Source organism: Palaemon carinicauda, chromosome 1 (assembly GCF_036898095.1).
Source record: "Palaemon carinicauda isolate YSFRI2023 chromosome 1, ASM3689809v2, whole genome shotgun sequence".
NCBI classification, from domain to species: Eukaryota; Metazoa; Arthropoda; class Malacostraca; order Decapoda; family Palaemonidae; genus Palaemon; species Palaemon carinicauda.
This window is the reverse complement of record NC_090725.1, coordinates 47,550,805-47,565,617: the sequence shown is the minus strand read 5'-3', so window position 1 is coordinate 47,565,617 and position 14,813 is coordinate 47,550,805. Positions and strand designations below refer to the sequence as shown.

At 42.7% G+C, this 14,813-nt stretch overlaps 1 protein-coding gene across 3 annotated transcripts in view; it reads left to right on the top strand.

The window, feature by feature from the left end:
• LOC137642033 (acidic mammalian chitinase-like) overlaps nucleotides 1–10,099 on the top strand; it is an 89,410-nt gene extending 79,311 nt beyond the window's left edge. For 2 of the 3 annotated variants that reach the window (XM_068374596.1, XM_068374605.1), the window contains exons 8-9: nucleotides 8,571–8,772; nucleotides 9,610–10,098. In XM_068374596.1, coding sequence (XP_068230697.1) covers nucleotides 8,571–8,772; nucleotides 9,610–9,744 — 337 coding nt within the window. In that variant the 3' untranslated portion in view covers nucleotides 9,745–10,098. Of the gene's footprint in view, nucleotides 1–8,570; nucleotides 8,773–9,609 lie in introns of all 3 variants that reach the window. The other variant, XM_068374611.1, reaches the window with a different exon arrangement.
• Nucleotides 10,100–14,813: the final 4,714 nt, after the last annotated feature.

The window sequence follows — 14,813 nt, the reverse complement described above, 5'->3', positions numbered from 1 at the left end:
AAAACTTGCTGCGAAGTGTAGCCTTCCTGCAGAGTCAACTCCTCGAACGTTTTAACAAAGGCTTCGGCAGCCTTCGTGTCCGAGCTGGCTGCCTCCCCATGCCGTACCACTGAATGGATGCCAGTCCTTTTCTTGAACTTCTCAAACCACCCACGAGAAGCCTTAAACTCTGGGGGTTCCTGCTGGGATGTTCCTTCTCCTGCTCCTTCTTCGGCCTGAGCACGCACGAGATCACCGAAAATGGCGGAGGCCTTCTGGCAAATTGTAGTCTCAGTGATTGTGTCTCCTGAGATCTCTTTGTCCTTGATCCACACAAGAAGCAGCCTCTCCATCTCGTCATGCACGTGCGTTCTCTTGTTGGAGAAAATAGTGACGCTCTTAGAAGGTGTTGCTGCTTTGATGGCCGCCTTCTGCTTCAGGATGGTGCCTATCGTAGACGGATTCCGGCCATACTCCTTGGCGATCGCACTTAAACGCATGCCAGACTCGTACTTTTTAACGATTTCAAGTTTCGTCTCCATCGAGAGCATCGTCTTCTTCTTCTTTCCTTCGGCAACATTCTTGGGACCCATGGCTTCAGTAATACGTAATATAATACACTACGTAACGTTATATACAGTCTATGTATAGTAAACACTAATACAGTACAGTGCACAGTAACGAAAGTTTATTAACGATAACACGTGGCGTACGAATGTACTGTATATTAACACAAAGTCAAACAAGCGAAAGCACACAACACAATGTCTGTTAACGATACCGCGGTCGGAACGAAAAGAGAGAGAGAGAGATGAACGCCCGTGCGTAGGCAAGCTGGGATAGTTGCCGACCAATAGGAAAGCAGGATCTTATGGCGTCAGCTAGCGTCTGAGTAGGGAGATAACCAATGGGTGAGCGGGAGGCTGTAAGTGAGTCTACCCAAGTTCAAAGTCTGGCGGCGCGCGCTTTTTAAAATTACTCTCGGCGAAGAGTTGGGATCTCGTAAGGTTTTCGTATCCTGAAATTTTATCCGTATCCTGGGGCATAAAAATCTTCGAATCACTTTTCGCATCCTGAATTTTTCGTAAGCAGAAACTTTCGTATCCAGAGGTATCACTGTACTATGATGAATTTTTTTATAAAAGAAAATTATTAGTAAAGTTAATTATTTTTTATTTCCTATGCCCTTAGAAATCTTTTTCTTTAATATTTAGAGCAAAACCTCCTTTATTCACTTTCACCAATATTTCTACTAATGCTTTGGAAAATTTCTATACATGGTATACAGCATAGAAGTTAATTTTGCTTAGCTAAATGATGGAAACATATGTCACCATTCTATTCATGATTTTAATTAAGATTTGTGAAATTCTGAATAGTGGTAACTAAGAAATTAAACTTAAGTATGTTAAGTTTAGGCAATCTGAAGAATAAATATTACTGCCCTTTCTGAATATTTCATTTTCAACAGGTTAATAAGAAATATAAACAAACTGTTAAAAGGCTTACTAATTGTATGCAATTTTTTTCATGATCATCTAACAAATAATTAAATTTTTAGATTTTCAATATTAAACTTACCCGATAATCATGTAGCTGTCAACTCCGTTGCCCGACAGAATTCTATGGAGGGATACGCCAGCTATCACAATGCTAGAAGGGGGTGTACTTACCAGCGCCACCTGTGGCCAGGTACTCAAGTACTTCTTGTTGACACCTCCTCAATTATTCCTCTGTCGTGCTTCCGGCAAGACGTTCTGGGATACGCTTATGATCTTCGAGTTTTTTCACGGCTAATTGGTGAAGTATTCTCTCAGATTTCGGCTGTCGCTTTACTGGAAACCTTCTTATATTAGCTAGATAGCTTTTATATAGTCCTGATTAACGGTTAACGATCTTTTGCTTGATTTTGGAACCCCCTTTGGCTAACTCTTTGGATTCAAGATGTCTGACATTTCGCAAGCCCCCTCCCATAGACGATGTAGGTCTTGCAATAGGCGTATTCCGAAGGCCTCGGTAGATCCTCACACCGCTTGTTCTGACTGTAGGGACAGGCCCTGTCAGTTAGAAAATCGATGTGAGGAATGCGCCGGACTTTTGGAACTGGAATTTGTCCGTCTTTTGAAATATTCAACTAAGTTAGAGAGAGGTAGAGTTAGGAGGAGTTCTTCTCACTCTTCACTTTTTTCCTCACCTCATGATCCCCTACCTTTTCCTACCCCTGTAGTGGCTACCCCCGAACCTACTGCTTGCCCTCCGCCTGATATGTCTGTTGTTTTGCGTGCTATTCAGGCCTTAGGCGATAAAGTAGAGTCAGTGGTAAGTGATCATAAGTCTCTGATGGCCGAAGTCAAGGAACTTAAGGTCAAGAGTGCAGTGGGTGGAATTAGTGCCAGTGCTGTGACGAGTGCTAGTGTCAGTGCAGTGCCAAGTGCTAGTGTCAGTGCCAGTGTGGTGCGTGAGGATACTTCTGTGCGAGCCAGTCGTCCTCCCAGTCCGGGACCTCTTGCAAGCTCCCAAGCCCAGGGGAGAAGCAATGTCGAAGGGCATAAGGGTTCGGCAGGCCTTGTTAGGCGCACAGAAGTATCCTCGGTGGTTGCGGGCGTGTCTTCCAAAGACCGTCACTCCCACCTGCAGACGATTGAGCCCGTTTTTTTCTCGTCCGCTGATCAACTGTCAGGGAAGAAACGTTGGTCTCAGGTCTCGAGACCACTTAAACGCAGAGTCCAGTCCGCGAGTGCTCAGCCAGGTTGCAGTCATTGGCTCAGCTCTGACTCGCCGCAGTCATCTGTCGACTGCACTCCGCCCAAGAGGAGTAAGGTTCTGCCACAACAGAGCTCGACTGTTAAGGCTTTACCTCAGCCTACTGTCGTTTCTGCCGATCCCAAGTGGACTCTACTACAGTCCATGCAAGCACAGCTTTCGGACTTGATGCGTGAGTGTCGGGCTGAGAGTGTTGCGCCTCCGCCTCCGCCTACACTCCCTCCGCCTGCTCTCGCTCCGCCTGCGCTCGCTCCGCCTGATCGCAGTACCATCTGCCAGGCGTACGATGTTGAGCCACGTTCTGAGTTTGCTGTTCCCAGTGGTGTTCAGCCTCCGCCTTCTTTAAGGCAACCTTTACAATGGGATCAGGAGGATTATACCTCTCTTCCTCCGCCTCCACTTGCTGCTCCACCAGTGGTGCAACACTCGGTTGAGGTACAACAACCTCTCCCGTCCATGAGTCAGTCTCCTCAGCTCTCGCTGCAGCGAGCTCAACCCTCCACAAGGCAAGCACCACTACACCTTGGCCTTGCGCCTCAGGAGCCTCAGCTTGCGAGACATTTACCTTGTTCTGCGCAGCCTCAACCTCATCACGCTCCGCTCACACCACAGGAACAGGAACTTGCTACTCCGCTTCCGCCAACCGCTCAGCAAGCGCAACCCTTGGGTTCAACCACTCATGCTAGGAGTCAGCCTCCTCCACCCATGCGCCTTCCTTCTGCTTTGTCTTTTATTCAGCCTTTGCAGTCTGAGCCTCAGGTTTTCCCTCAACAGTTACTTGAAGAGGAAACCACTAATATTGTTCCTACTCGTTCTGACTCTGCTGTTCAGCATTCTTGTCCGATCTCTTCGCTACACTCTGGTGATGAGGCGTCTGATGATGAGGAGGCACACCTGGATCCCTCGTCAGACGTGGATGAATCCAAGCCTTCTCCACAGTCTATTGACTTTCGTAAGGTCTTGGCTCTGCTTAGGGAGGTTTACCCAGACCACTTTGTCTCTGCTATTCCCCGCTCTCCGCCATCTGAGTTTTCGCTGGGCATACAACAAGCTAAGTCCACCTATACTAAGCTAGTCCTAGCAAGGTCCTCTAAGAGAGCGTTAAGGATCTTAGGGGAGTGGCTGCAGACTAAGCAACACCTTGGCAAAACTTCTTTCATGTTCCCGCCGACTAAGCTCACTTCGAAAGCGAGCGTTTGGTATGCCACAGGAGAAGCACCAGGCTTGGGAGTACCTGCCTCTGCCCAGGCTGACTTCTCAAGTCTGGTAGACTCGCCTCGGAGAACTGCAATGAGGCGCTCTAAGGTTTGCTGGACCTTCTCAGACCTTGATCACTTACTGAAGGGAGTATTTAGAGCATTTGAGATGTTCAACTTTCTAGACTGGTGCCTGGGGGCCCTCAGCAAGAAGACCTCTCCTGCGGACAAGGATTCTGCTATGCTACTAATGTCCTGCATGGATAAGGCCATTAGGGATGGATCTGGTGAGCTTGCGTCGATGTTTGTATCAGGGGTTTTGAAGAAAAGGGAACAGTTGTGTACCTTCCTTTCCTCCAGCATTACACCTTGCCAAAGGTCACAACTCCTTTTTGCTCCGCTCTCGAAGTTCCTCTTCCCCGAAGAGCTGGTTAAGGACTTGTCTGCTGCCCTGATACAAAAGGACACACACGATCTTGTAGCCTCATCGGCTCGTAAGTCTAAGGTTGCTACCTCAGTCCCCAAGACTTATCGCTCCCCAGTGGCTGATACCCCTGCTACGAGGTTCATACCGCCCTTTCGTGGTAGAGCCCCCAGCCGAGGAAGCTCCCGTCCAGACTCTTACAGGAGCAAGTCTAGGAAAGGCTCCAAGACATCTAAAGGAAAAAACTGACTCTCCGCATCTCCAGACAGCAGTAGGAGCCAGACTCAAGATCTTCTGGCGAGCCTGGGAGAAGAGAGGTGCAGACGCCCAGTCTGTCAGTTGGCTGAGGAACGGTTACAGGATTCCATTCTGCCTCAAACCACCTCTGACCACATCGCCCATCAACCTCTCTCCCAACTACAAAGAAGAGGACAAGAGGCTAGCATTGCACCAGGAGGTGTCGCTACTTGTGCAGAAGAAGGCAGTGGTTATAGTCCGGGACCATCAATCCCCGGGCTTCTACAACCGTCTCTTTCTTGTGGCCAAGAAGACAGGAGGTTGGAGACCGGTGCTGGACGTCAGCGCGCTCAACGCGTATGTCACCAAGCAGACGTTCACGATGGAGACGACGAAGTCGGTCCTAGCAGCGGTCAGGCAGGAGGACTGGATGGTCTCGTTGGACTTGAAAGATGCCTACTTTCACGTTCCTATTCATCCAGACTCCCAACCTTTCCTGAGATTCGTTTTTGGAAAGGTTGTCTACCATTTCCAAGCCCTGTGTTTTGGCCTAAGCACAGCTCCTATGGTGTTCACTCATCTGATGAGGAATATAGCAAAATTCCTACACTTATCGGACATCAGAGCCTCCCTCTACTTAGACGACTGGCTGTTGAGAGCCTCCACGAGTCGTCGCTGTCTGGAGAATCTCAACTGGACTTTGGACTTAATCAGAGAACTGGGTCTGTTAGTCAACATAGAAAAGTCTCAGCTCATTCCCTCCCAATCCATTGTGTACCTGGGAATGGAGATTCGGAGTCAGGATTTTCGGGCTTTTCCATCGGCCCCCAGGATAAGCCAAGCCCTAGAGTGCATCATGAGCATGCTGAAGAGGAGCAGTTGCTCGGTGAGACAGTGGATGAGTCTCACAGGGACCCTTTCATCACTGGCCCTGTTCGTCGAGCTAGGGAGACTCCACCTCCGCCCTCTTCAATTCCATCTTGCAGCTCATTGGGACAAGGGTTCGACTCTCGAAGCAGTCTCTATCCCAATCACCCAAGAGATGAAGACCACTCTCCTGTGGTGGAAGAACAATCTCCTTCTCAGGGAGGGCCTATCGTTGGCTATTCAGACCCCCAATCTTCATCTCTTCTCAGATGCATCGGACTCGGGCTGGGGTGCGACCTTGAACGGACGGGAATGCTCGGGAACGTGGAACGAGGAACAGGGATTACTCCACATCAACTGCAAGGAGCTACTAGCAGTTCATTTAGCCCTGTTGAACTTCAAGTCCCTCCTGCTAGGCAAAGTGGTGGAGGTGAACTCAGACAATACCACAGCCTTGGCTTACATCTCCAAGCAAGGAGGGACCCATTCGAGGAGCCTATACGAGATCGCAAGGGACCTCCTCATTTGGTCAAGAGGTCTAAACCTCACTCTGGTCACGAGGTTCATTCAGGGCAATATGAACGTCTCAGCAGATCGCCTAAGCAGAAGGAATCAGGTCATTCCCACGGAATGGACCCTCCACAAGAGTGTGTGCAACAGACTTTGGACCTTGTGGGGTCAACCTACCATAGATCTGTTTGCCACCTCCATAACCAAGAGACTTCCGCTGTACTGTTCCCCTGTTCCAGACCCTGCAGCAGTTCATGTGGATGCTTTTCTACTGAACTGGTCCCATCTCGACCTTTACGCATTCCCACCGTTCAAGATAATAAACAAAGTTCTGCAGAAATTCATCTCGCACGAAGGGACACGGCTGACGCTGGTTGCTCCCCTTTGGCCTGCAAGAGAATGGTTCACAGAGGTACTTCAATGGCTAGTCGACATCCCCAGGACTCTACCTCTAAGAGTGGACCTTCTACGTCAACCTCACGTAGACAGGTTGCACCCAAACCTCCACGCTCTTCGGCTGACTGCCTTCAGACTGTCGAAAGATTCGCTAGAGCTAGAGGCTTTTCGAAGGAGGCAGCCAGTGCGATTGCCAGAGCAAGAAGGGTTTCCACTCGTAGAGTCTACCAATCTAAGTGGGAGGTCTTCCGAAGCTGGTGTAGAGCCAATTCAATATCCTCTACCAATACCTCTGTGACCCAAATAGCTGACTTCCTTCTACATCTTAGGAATGAGAGATCCCTTTCAGCCCCTACGATTAAAGGGTATAGGAGTATGTTGGCTTCAGTTCTCCGCCACAGAGGTTTGGACCTTTCTTCCAACAAGGACCTTCAAGACATTCTTAAGTCTTTTGAGACGTCTAAAGAGCGTCGTCTATCCACTCCAGGCTGGAATCTAGACGTAGTCTTAAGGTTCCTTATGTCACCTAGGTTCGAACCTCTCCAGTCAGCTTCCTTCAAGGACCTTACCCTCAAGACTCTTTTTCTCGTCTGCCTTGCAACAGCTAAGAGAGTCAGTGAGGTTCATGCCTTCAGCAAGAACATTGGTTTCACGACCGAATCTGCAACATGTTCTTTTCAGCTCGGATTCCTAGCAAAGAACGAACTTCCTTCACGTCCTTGGCCTAGATCGTTTGAAATACCTAGCCTCTCCAACATGGTAGGTAACGAACTAGAGAGAGTTCTTTGCCCTGTCAGAGCTCTCAAATATTATCTTAAGAGGTCTAAACCTATTCGAGGACAGTCAGAAGCCTTATGGTGTGCCATCAAGAAACCTTCGAGGCCCATGTCCAAGAATGGGGTTTCGTATTATATAAGGCTTCTGATTAGAGAAGCCCACTCTCACTTAAAGGAGGAAGACCTTGCATTGCTGAAGGTAAGGACTCACGAAGTAAGAGCCGTAGCTACTTCGATGGCCTTTAATAAAAACCGTTCTCTGCAGAGCATAATGGATGCAACCTATTGGAGGAGCAAGTCAGTGTTTGCATCATTTTATCTTAAAGATGTCCAGTCTCTTTACGAGAACTGCTACACCCTGGGACCATTCGTAGCAGCGAGTGCAGTAGTAGGTGAGGGCTCAGCCACTACATTCCCTTAATCCCATAACCTTTTTTAACCTTTCTCTTGAATGCTTTTATTGTTGTTTTTATGGTTGTTACGGTAGGCTAAGAAGCCTTCCGCATCCTTTTGATTTGGCAGGTGGTCTATTCATTCTTGAGAAGCGCCTGGGTTAGAGGTTTTGTAGAGGTCCTTTAGTAGGGGTTGCAACCCCATATACTTTAGCACCTTTGGGTTGATTCAGCCTCCAAGAGGAACGCTGCGCTCAGTAAGGAAGACGAACTTAAAAAAGAGGCAGAGTAACGGTTTAATTCGACTTCCTTACCAGGTACTTATTATTTCATTGTTATTTGAGATAACTGTTATATGAAATATGGGATACTTAGCTATCCTTTAATCTTGTACACTGGTTTTCACCCACCCCCCTGGGTGTGAATCAGCTACATGATTATCGGATAAGTTTAATATTGAAAAATGTTATTTTTATTAGTAAAATAAATTTTTGAATATACTTACCCGATAATCATGATTTAATCGACCCTCCCTTCCTCCCCATAGAGAACCAGTGGACCGAGGAATAATTGAGGAGGTGTCAACAAGAAGTACTTGAGTACCTGGCCACAGGTGGCGCTGGTAAGTACACCCCCTTCTAGTATTGTGATAGCTGGCGTATCCCTCCATAGAATTCTGTCGGGCAACGGAGTTGACAGCTACATGATTATCGGGTAAGTATATTCAAAAATTTATTTTACTAATAAAAATAACATTTTTCATCTGCAACTGAAGAGTAACAAAAGTATGAAATGAAATATAACAGTGACTCACAGAAATTGTCTCTGCTGACGACTGGTCATTTATATGTGAATAAATTTATTAACAGCCTCCATATATCTTGAGAGACTTCAAAGAAAATGTGAGCCACAAATAAAAACAAGGAACTTGAAGTACTTAGGGAATCCTGTACTTAGTTATTATTATGATTTTTATGAAAAAAGAATTTGTTTATTCAGAAAATATTATATTCACCCATTTTTGTTTCAGGTTAATGAATTCCTCTTGGCACAGTGTTGGTTCTCCAGCAACTGGTCAAGGCATGCTGAATGGAATAATATCTTATTCTGAAGCAATGGAATTTTTAAGAGAAGGCGCAGAGCAATATTTTGATGAAGAAAGCAGAGTTCCTTATGCTACTAGAAACAAAGATTGGATTTCATACGAAGACAGTCAGAGTATAAGTGAAAAGGTATTATTACATTATTACATGAACAGTATTTCAATATTCTTATGAGTTCAGTCACTGCACAGTATCTTCATTGTCAGCAACCTGTTGTGGGTTGGAGCCTTCAGCCTACCTCAGGGGTGCATTATAAATATTACAAAAATGTTCACTGTAGCCTTCTTCACCTCAGTCTTGTACTTTACCTCCATTACTTATTCCTTTTTGCCACTTTACTTTGATAGAATGTTAAAGAGGGAAAATCGCAGCTGGGAATCCAAGTGGTAGCGCTAAGAATATTTAGTGCTTTTTTTAATCCACTGAGGTGAATAATAGGTCAGTAATGTAAATAAAAAATGTACTTGCTCGTCATGTGTGGTTTGGTGATGGTAGAAATGTGTAGTGTTAATACTTGCTTTATTGCAAATGCAGAAATGTGACATTAGAAGGTAAAAGAAAACTTTTTTTGATTGCTCATCTTTTATTATGCAGACATTAAGCCTTATTTATTTAATTTTGACCAAAAACAACTTTTTATGAGGGTTTAAACATCTCGGAAAACTATTTTTTCTACCTACAGGGCTAAGGTTGATAACTTCTGAATATATAATGTGTTGTCTAAAACTATTACGAAATTTAATTCCAGTTTTGGAATTATATTTCCCAATGCCTCATTACTCATTAAGTTTAGGAAAAAGAAGAATTGCTTCCATATTTTATAGTTAAATGACTTCTGTAACTAATATTGGAATTTATGGGTTACGTTTACTGCTTCAGTCAATTAAAATACTCAAAGAGTATTACAAAGAAATTTATTAAATCTAAGTGAGATTAATATTACTACCCAAATGTTTTATGTTTCAGGTGCAGTGGATAAAGAACCAAGGATTTGCAGGAGTAATGACATGGAATCTAAATTGTGATAATTGGGCTGGTTTGCACTCAGGAAAGAAATTTGAGCTTAATCATGTTATCAAAGAAATACTTTCTGGGGATTGATATATCAAAGAATTTAATATACATTTATAATTAGCAATATGTTGTTTTAGCTTAATGAATTTATGTATGAATTCCGACTTCAATTAGTGTTTATATAATCTAAGTGAAAAGTTTTGGAATTGCAGCTTATAATTTAATTAAGGACGGATTGTTGTTACTGTTTATAAAGTTTTTTTTATTTTTTCTATAAGTGATATGCATTTATAATGGGAATACTATACCAAATATATGTGATATGTATATGAAACTTTTAATACTCTGTACTTTTCTATTTACCTGGTAGTTTAATGAACATTTTACCAGTTACTATATCTGTTTCTGCTTTCAGAAATATTAATTTCTTACGCAACAATATTTTAAGTTTAAAAGAAATAAATAAAAAGTTGTAAATTGAGTACAGTATTATCCTGATCTATAAAGAAAGTGAAAAAGAATTTCTGATAGGATGTAATCCTTTCAAGTTTGAATACATTTGATACTAAGACCCAGCTGAGGTTTGATGGTATTATCATGAAGTAAAATCTACAAAGGGCCATAGCACATTAACAGTAGCTCTGAGAATCAGTTGCTACAGTTACAAACGACTACAGTTACTACGAACCATATACTGTATCGGGCTTTTGCTCTTACAAACTATTGAATATTTGTTTCCATCAACATGTTTGTGGATATAAAGTTAATGCAGAGATGTTTAATGATTAAGCTTTACAAAATTGCATTTGCCAATAAGGTATAATATCCTTTGTTAGTTTTTCCTTTATTGGACAAATTTGTTCAACTGTTGTAAGGAGATTCAAAGTATGATTGTTCCTCAAAAGCATTAAGTAGCATTTAGTGCTTTCTGCATTTATGAATATCAGCACGCATATTAAGGAATCACTTTCCAGCGGATTCTTGTTGGAACATAGCCAATTTCAAGTTGAATATCTTATCAGACTCCTCATTTCACACGTTGAAATATTTTCCTCACAGGTGATGGAACCCTTGAAAGAAATTAGATGGCCTATTTTATAAGTAAATCTGAATGGATTACCCAATATCATTGCTGTAACAGCCTACATCGCAATGAAACCTGAGGATGCTTAGCTTACTGACAGACCTGCCAAAATGTAGCTGAAGGATGAGAGGAAGCCTAAGAAAAACATTTATTCTTCAAGATACCCTAACAGAAATAGATCTTTATATAGGCTGAAGCTCAGGGAAGATTTAATTGTACTTCTAACAATACTAGTTAAATAAAATAATGGGCATGGCATCATTCAACAATTCGTACAATGATCTTGAAGCTGGCTGAAGAGAACAGTATGCAAATGGTAACAAGCTTCCAATTTACTTTATTGACTTGTATAGCTGATAATAGTTTTATTTCACGAAAAAATATTTAGAATTTTCATTTATAGCGTATTCTTATTACTCTTATAATTTATTGTTGACATTTTCTTTTCTTTTTCCATACTGGCTTGTTTTCTCTGTTTGGACCAGAATGTGTATACCATTCTGATTTTCCAATTAGGGTTATATCTTATCTTGTAATTAAACCACTGTTATTGCTACTATTACGACTAATGATCATTTTTGTTTTATTGGTGACTTATTTATCTTTTTTCCATATAGGGTTTCTCTCTGTTAGGGCCATATCATACTGCTTTTGCAATTAAGGTAACATCTTTTAGTGAAAGAAATGATAGTAGTACTAGGAGTAGTACTAATGATAATAATAGAGTTTTCTGCCATAAAATTATTGTGGATTTTCACTAATTACTTATTTCACTACATTATAGTGATATAGATTACAATGTAACAGCATAGACGTGTCTATATGAAGAGATGAGGACATTAGTGATAGATTTAAAAATCAAGATAAAAAATAAAGATGAGAAGTTATCCACAGGGCATCCTTGGTCCTTCTATTTGTCCTTTCAAACATATTCAAAACAACTAACAGAGTAGTGTGCCCCACAAGCAAAAGAACTCAATTTCAAGGCAGTGGAAGATCATGGTAACAAGGCTATGGTACTACCCAAGATTAAAGAACATTGGTTTTGCTTTGGATAGCTTTTCTCCAAAGAAAAAGAGAAGGTCAACCCTTAACATGTGGATAAATTGCACTAGAGAGAAACAGTTCTCTTCCATTTAAGTGAGTTTCCACTTTAATATGATTAATGATGTCGGATATTTGAGAAAAAGGAGAGAATGTGTAAATTTGGGCAAAGAAAAGATCCTTAACCAAAGGAGTAAACAATATCAACTTTATGGCTAGTCCTTAAAGTATCCTATAATTCTTGAGTGGTAATATCTCAGTATTATCAGGAAATAAGCACTACATCTGTTTTGATGAATAGCCAACATTATTTCAGATTATTTATCAATCTATTGATCAAGTTAATGATAGCAAAGTTTTTTATGGCATTAGCAACCTAGGGCCTACTCGAGGTTATTGATCAACCGGGAGTTTTTACCAAAAAGAGGGAGTATTCTACTGATTCAATTTAAAGGGCTAAAGAAAAATTAAGTGATCTCTGGTAGTGAAATAATAAAATTGAATTTTCAAGCTCTTAACCCATTGCTGGCTTTGATCGAGAATCAAGAGGATTGGAACTCGTCATTACACAGACATCAAAGGCTTAGAAGAAGCAACAAAAGAATTTTAATAAATTTTGTTCTCTATATTTATCTGATATTCATAGTGCTTTGTCCCCGAAGCCAACAGAACAGCGTTGTTATTGCCCAAAAATCTAAAAATTTCCTGATCTCTTCAAGAGGTGTCTCCCATCCACCAGTGTGACATCTAGTGACTAATGGCAACTCAAGGCCAGGGTTAAAAGGGCAAGGCCTGGCCTTATCTACCTAATCATTCTCGAAATCACACCTAATATACTATCTTGAACTCATTAGTCATCGGGTAGGAGGATGAGCATGTATGTGAACATCACATGAGTATAGAGATAAAAAAAATATATTAAAATCCCATTTATCTCTGTGAACCTTCCCTGATGTTCATATTGATGATTCACTCACTCTGATGGAGGTTGGTCATTAACAAAAGAGATAGGAGATTTAAAGTTGTAAATATTACTCATTTATAAACCATACTCACCTCTTACTACAGTGCTTTGGTACCAAACCATTACAGCTATGATTAAAACTTTGGGCTCCGGATTGTGTTTCTAAATAGTGTACCTGTAAGAGCGTTTAGATTCATACATTAATGGAAATAAAGTGAACCCAACTTTTCTTAATCCGCATCACCAGCAGCTACTAAATCACCTAAAACCCATTAATCTATTTACTATTATTATTATTATTATTATTATTATTATTATTATTATTATTATTATTATTATCATCATTAGTTAAGCTACAACCCCTCTTGGAAAAGCAGGATGCTATAAGCCCGAGGACTCCAACAGGGGAAAATAGCCTAGTGAGGAAAGGATACAAGGAAATAAATAAGCAACAGGAGAAATAATGCACAATTGAAATCAAATATTTTAAGAATACTGATGTTGAAATAAATCTGCCATGGTACAAAAGGTTATGGCAGTACCCAAGACTAGAGAACAATGGTTGATTTTGGAGAGTCCTCCTAGAAGAGCTACTTATCGTAGTCTCTTCTACCCTTGCCAAGAGGGATGTAGCTACTTATCAATTACTGTACAGTAGTTAACCCATTGATTGAAGAAGAATAGTTGGGTAATATGACAAATTTCGTAGATAATTTGTATTTTTCCTACCATACAAACCTTAGCTATTTACATGGGGTATTATTTTGGCGGAGCTGAAATGACGAGCCATTAAATTTAACGAGGGTTAACTACCCCCTCGCTAGTTAGTGGGGGTTAGGCAAGGGGTAGCTAGCTACCCCTCCCCCCCCCTCATACACTGTGAATAGCTCAATTCACTTAAAGGTAGAACTTGACTTGGGGGTCAGGGCTGGCGGGTAACATTCGCGTAAATAGCTAAGGTTTGTATGGTAGGAAACATACAAATTATCAACGAAATTTGTCATTTGTTCCGTAACCTAATACAAACCACGCTATTTACATGGGGTGACTTACCCTTAGGAAGGGCGGAAAGTCTACAGCCTTCTGGCTTCGGCTTTACCCGGGGACTCCAATTCCGAGTTGTAGAACTCAAGGAACGTGAGTCCCTAACCCTCGCATGTTGTCATGTTTGACCATCGTGCGGCCTTCTAGGATGTGTGTGAAGGAGAATAATGTGACTCGTCCTAGGAAGTTGACCTGGAGTTCTTTATGTGGAACTCTAGGCTAGGACGTTCCCAATACCACCTCGTCAGGGTATGGGGGACGCGACAGTATTAAACTTAATACTAGGAGCACAAGGAAGCATGGTTTACCTGCAGAGGTTGAGGTCAGCTGCGCAAAGACCTGGATGCTGCTAGCCCCAAGAGAGGGGAGAATGAAGAAAGAAGTAAGGGCCAGACATACTCTTTCATTCACGCAGACTAAAACCGGGTAACAATGCCCTCAACCTTCTGCTACTTGTCCAATAAGGAGCCTGAGGTTAGACCAGCTGCTGTGCAGCCACCACAGGACCGATAGAAAACGTATCGAGGTTCCTGTGGGTCACGTCCTGCAGGTAGTGGGCTGTGAACGTCGTCTGACGTTTCCAGACCCCGGCTTGTAGAACCTGCGTCACAGAGAAGTTTCTCTTGAAGGCCAGGGAAGTAGCAACACCCCTGACGTCGTGAGCTCTGGGACGACGTAATGGAGGAGAGTCGCGATTCAAGGTGCTGCTTATCACCTTGCGAATCCATGAGGAGATGGAGTTCTTGGTGACCCTCCTCTTTGTCCTCCCTGTGCTCACAAACAAAGCTTGCACATGAGGACGGGCTGCAGCTGTCCTTTTAAGGTAGCGCCTCAGACTCATGACTGGGCACAGTAACAGATGGTCTGGGTCACTTGTTACAGAACGTAGACTCGTTACCTTGAAGGAGTCGAATCTTGGATCCGACACCCCAGGGTTTTGAGTCTTAGCAATGAACTCAGGGACGAACTTGAACGTTACCTCCCCCCATCCCCTTGAATGGGCAACGTCGAAGGAGAGAC